The sequence below is a fragment of the Bos indicus x Bos taurus genome, chromosome 11 (assembly GCF_003369695.1).
Source record: "Bos indicus x Bos taurus breed Angus x Brahman F1 hybrid chromosome 11, Bos_hybrid_MaternalHap_v2.0, whole genome shotgun sequence".
NCBI lineage: Eukaryota > Metazoa > Chordata > Mammalia > Artiodactyla > Bovidae > Bos > Bos indicus x Bos taurus.
Genome location: NC_040086.1, coordinates 13,040,155 through 13,051,508, shown reverse-complemented (window position 1 = coordinate 13,051,508; position 11,354 = coordinate 13,040,155). Strand labels below are relative to the sequence as shown.

At 52.2% G+C, this 11,354-nt stretch overlaps 1 protein-coding gene and 1 pseudogene across 9 annotated transcripts in view; both read left to right on the top strand.

Annotated features, from left to right (window-relative positions):
• The first annotated feature begins 306 nt into the window (after positions 1-306).
• Positions 307-11,354, top strand: part of DYSF (dysferlin) — a 224,474-nt gene continuing 213,426 nt past the window's right edge. For 2 of the 9 annotated variants that reach the window (XM_027554921.1, XM_027554917.1), the window contains exon 1: positions 312-934. In XM_027554921.1, coding sequence (XP_027410722.1) covers positions 847-934 — 88 coding nt within the window. In that variant the 5' untranslated portion in view covers positions 312-846. Of the gene's footprint in view, positions 935-11,354 lie in introns of all 9 variants that reach the window. The other 7 variants (XM_027554927.1, XM_027554920.1, XM_027554906.1 and 4 more) reach the window with 6 other exon arrangements.
• On the top strand, positions 8,331-8,734 carry LOC113900667 (annotated as a pseudogene).

Here is an 11,354-nt window from a genome sequence, read left to right as displayed (position 1 = left end):
ATTCCATCACCTTCACTAGCTTTCATATATACATGCAATTCACAGGAAAAAGTCTCAGTTGGTAAATAACCAAAGTTAATATTGTATTTTTTTTTCAGACTCAGCGATTTCTTTCTTTTATGCTTTTTGTTTAAAGTAGTATGTGTTGTTTTTACAACCAGAGAAGAAGGGTAGAAAGTTTTTAAGGCAGCCAGCGCTGCCTCTCAATGAAATTCCTCAACTCTGTCTGGAAAGCGCCGGCCCTGCGCCTGCTCCCCAGAGCTCCCCGGGGCGGTCTGGCTGGCGGCGAGGGAGAGTGCTGGAATCCCCGCGGTGGGAGGCCACCGGATTGGAGTCGCGCACTGCCCGAGGTGGAAGGTCAGGGGAGGGACCAAGTCTTTCTCCCGTCCTGGAGCGAGATCTGGACTGCGCTGGGCGCCCGCAACCCTGGTGCAGTCCTCAGCCGTCGCGGCCGCCGCCCAGTCCGCTGTTCCACCGCCAGGTGCAAAATGCCGTGTCATTGGGAGAGTCTGCGACCGGAGCATTGAATTACAGCTTAGCCAAGCTCGCGCAGGGCGGCGCGGGTGGAAGATGAGCAGAAGCCCCTGTTCTCGCAGCGCCCGCTGACAAGCGGGCTGAGCGTAGCCCGGGGCGCGGACCGAGTGGAGGCCACTGGAGCAGCCCGAGACTGGCCTGTTTTTTCTCCTTCAAGAGCCGTTGCTTTGAGCTGGGAGTCAGTGATCCAAGCCAGTCTCCCTCCACCAGCCCTCTGCTGTGAGGGGACCCACGAGCTGCGCCTCGGCAATCCCCAACCTTCCCCAGCCCTCTCCGCGCCCTGGGTGCTCGGGATCCTGACTCCCATCAGTCATGCTGAGGGTCTTCATCCTCTACGCGGAGAATGTCCACACCCCTGACACCGACATCAGCGATGCCTACTGCTCCGCAGTGTTTGCAGGTAGGAGGGGCCCGCGATCCTTCCCGGGAAGAGGGGGTGGGAGTTGGAGAGGGGACGCCGCGGCTCTCCACCTCGAACACCGGAATGTGAGAGATAAGACTCCTCGGCCAGATTGACTTTGAGTGTTCCAAAAACACACTCACTCGGAGAGAGGCGACTCGGAGAAATGGAAGCAAGAGGCAGAGGTGGTCAGTGGCCCAGAAGCTGAGCCCCGGCTGGGGCTAGGAAGGGCCTAGGGGGCAAGACCAGCATCTATCCTCCCACTCGCTGGATCTCTTAAAAGAGACCTTTTTGCATTGTGTGCTGCAAAGCGTTGTGTTGCAGGGCTCCCCGCCTCTCCCCGGAAGACTGGTCCCAGGGCTATTTATAATCCAACTCTCTTGCCTTGGCCGGGGCCTGGCGGCTGCCCTCGCCCTTTACTCTCTATCACAGGCTGGGCCTGCAGGCAGGCGCACACTGGGGACAGAGGCACCGCCCATCGGTCCAGGGGTCCTACTCTTGCTTTCGGGCACAGGATGCGGAAATTCAGCATTTTGGGGGTGGCATCCCCGTCATCAGGTGGAGGAGCCTGCTCCCCCATCAGACTGAGACCTTCCACAGGAAGGTCTTTCATGGTGATGAACGGACTCCTCCAGGAGGTGAGGGCTGGGCTCAGGCTGCTTCTCTGGGACTTCCTGTGGGCGAAGCCAGAGCTGGGGTCTATGGGCCTGTGTGTTTGGAGCCTTACTGGAGGACAAGGACCAGAGGACTTGTGTGGGCCCGCTGCCCCACCCACCCTGTAGGTTTGCTCTCAGCCTCTATACCTGTCACTCCCTTTCTCCTTCAAGATCTAGCTACATCCCAGGCCTCCGGAAATCCCTGGCCATCCAATGGACTCGTTTTAGCTTCATGAGCTTTTGGTTCCCTGTTCCCAGACACCCCTGTGCCCATAGGCGCCCAGACACATGCACACATGAAATGCAGGTGACACTTGCAAGTTCCAAGGAGTAGAAACTCACAGAATGCAAGCATGTGTCCACAGCAATGTGCTTGCGTGCGCACACACACACACAAACACAAGCACACACACACTCCTGGGGGTGAGATTTCAGGTTTCTCGAGGAGGAGCTGCTGAATGGGCCCTTGGCCTGGAAAACAATGTGCTCCAGGGTGAGGGGTAGGGGGTGGTGACACTCTGGATGTGCTCTTTTCTTGACACCTTGCTTTGAACTGTTCTGACCAGTTTCCTACAGTTGCCTTCGGAAATGCGCTTTATCAAGGTGTTTCCAGGGGGAGAATGAGGGCGTGAATGGGGTGGTGGGGTGGGGGTGGGGGGTGTGCCTCCACACTTCTTCTACAACCTCAGCTCTGTGCAGGCCAGGACAGTGGTTCATCTGTAAGGGCCGGATGTGCAGCCTAGCTGAGGGCCCTGGGCTTGGAGCTGCAAGCTCCTGGGAGCCCCGTCCACTCTGTAAATAACCCCCTGGCTAAGGGGATGTGCAGCCTAGCTGAGGGCCCTGGGCTTGCAGCTGCAAGCTCCTGGGAGCCCCGTCCACTCAGTAAATAACCCCCTGGCTGAGGGGAAGGAGGATATGCTGCTGCCAGAGGGAAACAAGCACCCTGGGCTTTGAGCATCCGTCTCCCTCAGCTCATCTGCCCCACCCAGCCCTTCATCCCTGTCCCAGGGCTGAACCCACCCTGTGGATGGCACCCTCTGGAGCTGTCTAGTACAAATGAAATGCAAGAAGGGCCACTTGGGCGCTCCTGCCTCTGTTCTCAGGGGCCTTGTCTCCTCTGATGACCACTCAGCTTGAACCAGATTTTCATTCACCTTCTCTGACCACACTCCCACCTCCCAACACCTCCCCACAATACACACACACACTTTCCCCAGATTTCACAATGCCCCCACCCAGACCAAGCTCAGAACCCTAGTAAGAGAAAGGAAAGAATGAAGAATGGTTAATGAAAGGGGAAGCACTTTCTAACCTTGGAAGTGCTTTACCCACCGGAAGTCCCTCTGGCATGGTTCCTCTCCTTTCATAATTTCCTACTTCTGCCCCAGGGCTGTCTATGGAGCAATCGCTCATCCTTTATCCTCCCCCCACATGAGTCCCGCCCCCCCATCTGTCTGCTGTCAGTCTGTAGTCCTCCCCTTTGTCTGCAGCCAGCTCCTCTGAGAGGGCTCCCCCTTCCCTGGCGGTAAAGGAAATATGTTGTCTGTGCTGACTGGGAGTGCCCCCAGCCTTCAGAGGGGGCTGTCTGGATGCCCCAACTCCCAGCCATCACAATCACTGCCAGGCAGTCATGGGGAGCTCAGGCCCTCCCTCCCCCAGCCCTGGCCACAGTCCACCTCCTGTGTGTTGGCCAAGCTCTTAACTTATGTCCAAATTCGGCCTCCCCGCAGCATCAGACTAGCTCCGCCTCCTCCTCCCGGCCAGGGACAGGTTGCTAAATGATTACACAGAAGGCTCTGGTCTCAGGGACACACTACTCAGAGCAGAATGGCCTTCTGGGAAGCCTCCCCTCACCAACTGGCTGGGAACTGGCCTTCTCAGACCTGTTGGGTTTGGAAACCATGGACACCCCTTCCCCCTCCACCCCGCCTTTGGCTACCTGTTTGGAATATCCTGTAATTTAACAGGTGCCTCCATGCATGCCTAAATTCACTTCCTGTTCACAGTAGCTTTGTGAGGCCATTGGGCAGGGATATTATCCCCTTTGACAGATGAGCAGAGCAGATAGGCCCAGAGAAGGGCAGGGGCCTGGCCAAGGTTACACAGCGGCTAAAGCACCCACCACACCACCCCCATCATCATGCCCTCTGTTGTTCTCAGCGTCTGTGCTCATGAATAAGAAAGTGCTTTGAAAAGCATACCATGCACTGCCCACACACGAGGCACCCTGGACCCCAGCCAGAGCTAGGGAGGGCTGTGCGTGGGGTACCCAGGCTGGGCTGAGTCAAAATGGGGGGAGTGCCAGGCTGCAAGGAGTGCAGTGTATGACAAATGACCCAGAGATGGGGATTCTGATTCTGAACATGTGTATTCATCACAGTGAGAGAGAATGGTCATTCATTAAGCACAGTGTACTATTTTCATACGCTGTCTCTTTAAAAGCCACAACAATCCTATGAGATGTACTTAACTGATACTGTGCTTCCTAGGTGTAAGCTCTGTTCTAAATAGAGCTCACTTACTATGAGCTCTATCATGTTCAAGTTGCTCAATTTGTACCAGGCCCTTATATGTATTAAGGCCCTCCTTAATCCTTCTAGCAGCCATATATGGTAGTAACCATTATCACCCACACTCTACAGCACACAGACGTTAAGTCACACTAGTCATTAGTGGAGTCAGGATTCAGGCCCACATACTCTGGCTCTGGAACCCTGTTGTCTTTAACTGCCCTACCACTTCCCTCTGGCCTTGGCTCTGATTTACAAAAGAGTGGAGAGACAGCAATGAACCCGGCTTTGGCTCACACCCTGGAGCCCCTCACACCTTGTCTTGCCTCACACTTTTTGTCCCTGCTGCCACTGGCTCTCTTTCTCCCTCGGACTCTGACATCCTCAATCTCATTCTCTGGTCTGAAGGATGCTTTCTTATCTCAGAGGGGTCTCTGCCCTTCTGCATCTTGCAGAACCAGTCACCGCTTGGTCCAGGGTGCTCCCTCTGGGCAGAACTCTTGTGTTAGGCCATTTCAAGCCTTCTGTTAGGCCTGTGGTGGCTCTTAAGGGTCTGATAAGCTGAGGCTAGGGTCATGCATCTCATGGCACTGAGGTGGGCAGCCTGCAGTGGGGGTGGCAGGCACTTGGGGGGCTCTGAAAAGGGAGCACTGTAACCTTAGGCCCCCAGCTTAGCCGATCCATTGAGGGTGGGGTGGTGGCACTCAGGAGTGAAGCCTCAGTCACATTCCAGTGGGATAAGAGCACTGAACAAGAGCAGAAGAAGGATGGTAGCCAAGAGTTCTGGCTGTAGACCCAGACTACCTGGGACCTTGGGTGTGGAATTCCAGCTCCGCTACTTTCCAGCGGTGTGTGTGACTTTGGGCAAGTTACTTAACTACTCTGTGCTCGGTTTCTCCACCTATGAAATGTTGATAATAATAGTACCTGTTTTGGAGGGATGGTTCTGAAGAGTTTATGTGTTAATCCATATAAAGCACTTTGAATAATGCCCGGCACATAAATACACATTAACTATTTCACTATTATAATATATGATTATATATATTTAGCTCAGACAGTAAAGAATCTGTCTAAAATGCAGGAGACCCAGGTTCTATCCCTGGATTGGGAAGATCCCCTGGAGAAGGAAGTGGAAACCCACTCCATTATTCTTGCCTGGGAAACCCCATGGACAGAGGAGCCTGGTGGGCTACAGTCCATGGGGTCACAAAGAGTTGGACAAGACTGAGTGGCTAACAACATTCTAATTATTATCATGGTTAGCATGTATTGTACATATACTAAGAAATCATTGCACACATCCAAAAAGTCTTTCACAATCTTTTTGGCCTGGTCAGTCCTATCACCAGCTCTGTTGGTTCATTTACTGTCCAATCAGACTGGGCACACTGTGCTGAGCAGTGAGTGGTCACCCCTTCAGCCCCAGGGGACTCTGGCCCTGTCTCCTCTGGGAGCCCTCCCCAGGGCAGTCCTTTCTGAGGCCAAGGCATTTGTCTACTTACCTAATGGCTGGCTGTGGCCATCAGGCTAGCTGGCCCTCCCCATCGGACTGGATCTTCCTTGGAATGAGCATCGCTCCTGTGACTCCCTGGGCCCACAAACCTTCTCAATCTCTCTCTCCAGGCCCAAATCTCTCTCTCTCTTTTCTTCCTGCATACTGGTCTCTCCCCAGACGGGTTCATTAGGTTGAAATGTTAACAGTTGTGCATCTCCTGTGAGCCAGGCAGGCTCTGGGCTGGAAGCCCTGGTGTTTGCTTTAACCATCCCAAGAGCTCTGTGAAGTAACATTCTCTTGATTTTACAGAAGTGGAAATAGACTCCAAAAGGTCAGATCTCATGCCTTGGGACACACGGCTAGAAAAGCAAGGACTGCAATGGACGCCCAGGGCCATCTAATTGTTCCTGCAATGGGCTATTCTTCCCGGGCAGTTGGTCATGTGGTCATGGCCGTAACCAGAATAATTGTTGCCTGACACCCCTGACAGACATGTGTGGGTGCCTCTCTAATCCCAGCTGGTTGTATTGGGATATCCATGGGACACAATTTCTTCAATGAATGTGGAGGTGGGGCAGAAGGATGCATTGGACTGTTCATACTCCTGTGAGTCTTTGGACTTGGATAAATGTGCCCTGAGGAATCCTGGAAGCTCACATGCAGAGTGTTCATCTCAAGGTTGGTGTTACTGGAAGCAGAGGGCAAGGTTTATTTGCTTCCTGGATAACCCATATGAGGCTTTGGGGAAAAACAAGGCCCAGATATTAGGAGAACTGAGCTAGAGGAGACCAGTGGACCAACTCCAAGAACAAAAAGAGGCTCTCCTTGAAGTAACTCGTCTTGACTGGCAGGGAGGAAGGACCCCAAATAGGGGACAGAAGAGGGTCATAAGCCCACATCCCCAGGGGAGCATGGCAGGTGGTATAACTAAGGCCAGAGGGAGGAGCACATGCATATCTGGGTGAGTGGTGGTGTAGGGCGAGCTGAGATGCACACTTCCAGCCAGAGGTGCTAGGTAATAAGTGTTGGGCAGATAATTAGGGCTCACAGGCCAGGTGTTCTGATTTTTCAACAGATGCTATAAATCCAGATCTCATAATGTTTAAAGTACAATTTTGTCATAAAATGTTGTGTTGATCAAAGACAACAGGTCTCTGTGCTGGGTGTGTCCCAGGAGACACCAGTGGCAGGATCTGATGGCTTCCACTGTGTTTAATCCTGGAGACCTAGGTCTGTGTCTCTTCAGGGAACAGGCAGCCAGGCTCCTCACTTGAGATGATCAGGCAGCACCTATCTGTGACTACACCACTGGGATGGCAGGGGTGAGCTTTAGTCCCCTCCCCTCTTACCTTTGTTAGCTCTGAAATGTCATTGTGGTTAACATGAAATTTTAAGTAAAAACTGGGCTTGCTATGCAAACTCAGCTTCAAAACAGGTCCCTTTCAGGCAGGAGACAGACAGGCGCCAGGCTGAACAGCTAGATTTTGTCTGCTATGGACAGATACCCCAAAACAGCAGGAGGGAGGAGAAGCAAAGCATGACCAGATAAGAGATCAAAGACCACATATTCCTCATTCTTAAAATCAAGGACACCTTCCCAGTTACACATGTGCAGAAAAGCTCCTTGGAGGTCAAACAGGGAGGGGCCTCCACCCCATAGTAAGTGATGTCAACCTACCCATAGGCCTCTTGGCTAGAATCCATCTTGGCTAAGAGATGCACACATACATGGGAGGACCCTGAGATAAACCAAGTACAGATCAGAACAAGGCAAAGCAAGATGACTGGCCACAGGAAACCCAGAGGAAATGCCCCATAAAAGCAATTTAAACTACCATGAGGGTGCGGCTCTCTCGCTTAGCCTGCCTGTGTGTCTGTCCACATGTCCTCTTTTCCCTCCTTGTAAACACTGTTTCCCTACTTTGTTTCTTTGTGGAAATTCATTTTCCACAAAGCCATATGGGCCAAGGTCGTTTCAGTGGCCAGTGGTCTCGCGGCCAGGACTCAGAGCTCTCATTAATTACTGTAGCCTGACTTCAGTCTCCGACTGAGAACCGAAATTGTGCTTCAAGCCACTGTAGGTCAAGAAGACCTTTATCCACTTGCTCCCCGATGGTGACTCCTAAGCCAGCCCTGTCGCCTTTGCAGTGGGGCTGGAGTTGTCTAGGGTGCTGAGGAGCTGCCCTTACCTGGGCCCTTAGGTAGGATGCAGATTTGGCTGTTGGTTAGCCAACCTTAACTGAGGGTGGGGGGCATGCATGATGGTCACTCTCGTAATGTTTGCTGCATAGGCAGCCCTGACTGGTAAAGTTCTGACCCACTGGGCTGCCCAGGCCTCCGGATCCTTCTGTCCTGTTTCTCTGCTATAACTTGTGGTCCCTTTGACAACATGGTTGGTGTGGTGGACATTGTGCTTGGCTCTCCAGTGTCCCTTCCATACCGTGATGAGGCTAAACCAGTGGTTCTCAAAGAGGATAGTACTGCCCCCAGCGGGTATTTTGCATATGATGATTTGGGATATGTTTCCACTGCAGCCTGGGCAGGACAGCATTAGCCTTCCTGTTCATTGAGGCTTCCCTGGTGGCTCAGACGGTAAAGAATCTGCCTGCAATGCAGGGTAAAGAATCTGCTTGTGCTTAAAGCTAAAGCCGGGACGTGAGTCAGTCATCTTAGCTGGGTGAGTGCTGTGGTCTGAGCAGGGGCAGCAGGACAGTGGGAATAGACTGAAAAAAATGTAGACCTCCGGAGCACTACTCAGTCCTCCCGCTCTGATGTGCTCTTGTACCAGGGGTCTGATCAGGCCTGTGTCTGCCTCCTTCCTGAGTAGGCCAAAGAGCCCATCTGAACAGCCTTCCTACAGCAGTGTCTCACTCCGGGTGGCTTGACGGAAATTCCAGACCAGTGTTGTCTCCTGGCACACTGACACAGTGGCCAAGTTTACTGGCGCTGGGGCTGCCACAGTTGGGATGGCTGGTTCAGGGGCCGGCATTGGGACAGTGTTTGGCAGCTTGGTCCTTGGCTATGCAAGGAACCCATCTCTGAAGCAGCAGCTCTTCTCCAGCACCATTCTGGGCTTTGTCCTGTCTGAGGGGCTTTTCTGTTTATGGCCACCCTCCTCATCCTCTTCACCACATGAGGCTCCATGGAGGTCACCTACCCGCCGCTGCTGCTTTGACTCCAGGCCATGCTCAGTGCTGGAGCGTGCTAACTTCTACCATTAAACACAACGTTTCTCTTTAAAAAAAAAAAAAAAAATTGACTTGCAATGCAGAAGACCCAGTAAGATCCCTGGGTCAGGAAGATACCTGGAGAAGGGAATAGCAACCCACTCCAGTATTCTTGCCTAGAGAATTCCATGGACAGAGGAACCTGGCAGGGTTTGCAAAGAGTAACCCAGTCCATGGGCTTGCAAAGAGTGGAACACAACTGAGACAATCACTTTGGTGTTGGAGAAGACTCTTGAGAGTCCCTTGGACTGCAAGGAGATCCAACCAGTCCATTCTGAAGGAGATCAGCCCTGGGATTTCTTTGGAAGGAATGATGCTGAAGCTGAAACTCCAGTACTTTGGCCACCTCATGTGAAGAGCTGACTCATTGGAAAAGACTCTGATGCTGGGAGGGATTGGGGGCAGGAGGAGAAGGGGACTACAGAGGATGAGATGGCTGGATGGCATCACTGACTCGATGGACGTGAGTCTGAGTGAACTCCGGGAGTTGGTGATGGACAGGGAGGCCTGGCGTGCTGCGATTCATGGGGTCGCAAAGAGTTGGACACAACTGAGTGACTGAACTGAACTGATTGTATAGGTTATCATTTGGAATGCTGGCCACATCCAGCTGTGAGGGAATTCTGGGAAATGTAGTTTATCTATGTGGGTGACCATGTGTGCAGGTCGGAGTCCTTGGAACATTTCTGTGGAAGGAGGGGAGAACGACTTTGAGGGGGACAAGTGGAGATCTCAGCACACTGTCCACAAGAGCTACATTCCTGATGCAAGTCCCCTTGGGAAGAAGCCCCAAGGATTTGAGGATTTGGCTCCAGGATGACGTCTCCAAGGGATCAGTCAACCATCCAATCAGGGAGAAGTGAAGTTGGAAACTGGAATGGGAAAAGAAGCCTCAGGAAGTGTCCAGGGCTCATGCCACCAGCTGCTGTTTTTCTGGTGTACAGAGCAACTGTGTGAAGACCCTGTTCCTTGGAAATAAGCCAAGTGTTTGTAAAAGTTCCACAGATTGCCTATGCTGCCTCTGACCCAATTAGAGCAGGTCTGGGGGGCAGGGTGTGGTGTGCTGGGGAAAACAGCAAAGCCAGGAATTACTGTGATGGTAAAAAATATCCATAGTCATCATATCCAAAATTCCCCGTAGAGGGCAGTAGTATCCTCTTTGAGACCTGCCTGCCTAACCATATCCTAGGGTGGAAGGGACACCGCCAAGTACAACGTCCACCACACCAACCCCAGGCCAGCCCTTGCTTGCACTGGAAAGACTTGGCTGCCTGAGACAAACTTGGTCTCCCCTCAGTGACCGACTTCACCGTCTAGCTAGACATCAAACCAGCAATAAACAAATAGGTATTGCTTACAACTGGGGTGAAAGCTAAGAAGGAAAAGTGCTGTTGTGCAGTGATTTGCCAGAAGAGCCAACCTAGATCAGGTCAGAGGCTTCTCATGGAAGCGATGAGGCCTGAAGGATGAGTGGGGGTGGCCCTTTAAAAGAACGGGAAGGCAGGAGAGCTCTGAGTTTGGAGGGAGCTCAAAATATTCCAGAAACTGGAAGTCACTGGAGCTCAGAGAGTGAGGGGCTGAGTGCTCTTACCTTGTATGCAGGGGAAAGGGAGTTGGGCTTTATTCCAAGAGCACGGGAGGCCTTGGAGGGATTTTACAAAGAGTGTGTGTTTGTGTGTGTGTGTGTGTGTGTGTGTGTGTGTGTGTGTGACTGATTATATTTAAGATCACCTGGCTCCTGTGTGGAGGCACATGGATGCTGTGGGCACATAGACGGTACCAAAGTCAGCAAGGATATTTGTAAGTGAAATCCTATCTCAAAATGACTTTAATAATAAACAGTCTTAAAGTGATCTTCATTCCCAATACAAGTCCTCTGGGGAGGAAGCCCCGTTAGTATCAGGCCCCAGTATGATCCAGAGACCTGGTGGGCTCTGGGCACATAGAGTGGACAGCTCCAGTCATCCCGGACACAGGCAGACTCCATTTTATTTTTCTCTGGTCTGCCATCCTTGGTGTCTGCTACATCTTAGAGCTGGCTGACAATTGGATCTACACACTTCCTTATTCTCACAAAGTGGAACAGGGAGTTGGGCTTGTCCAGTCACGAAGAACAAGTTATCCCTCCAGGAGAACAACTTGGGACATATATGCCCATCGCTGAACCAAGAGCTATTGCCAGGTGATGGGCTTAGTTAGGTCAGGATCTGGAGCTAGGGCTGGAAGTAGTACCCAAATAGTTGGGTTCGGTTGAGAGAGAGGAACTTTGGATGTTGGAGAGGAAGTAAATGGCCATCGTATTATGAGAGTGAGTGGGGTCACTCAGGGAGAGCGGAAGAATCAGGAGGAAGAGGGCAGAAGCCAACTGGAGGAGGGATGGCCTTTAACTGGGGAGAGGACAGCCTTAGACTTGTCATTGAGTGGGTGAGGGGGGTAGGATCTAGCGCCCAAGCTCCCAGCCGGGCTTTGCAGTACAAACGATTCATTTATTAACAGCAGGAGAGCAAAAGGTTTGGGCACAGAAGCTGG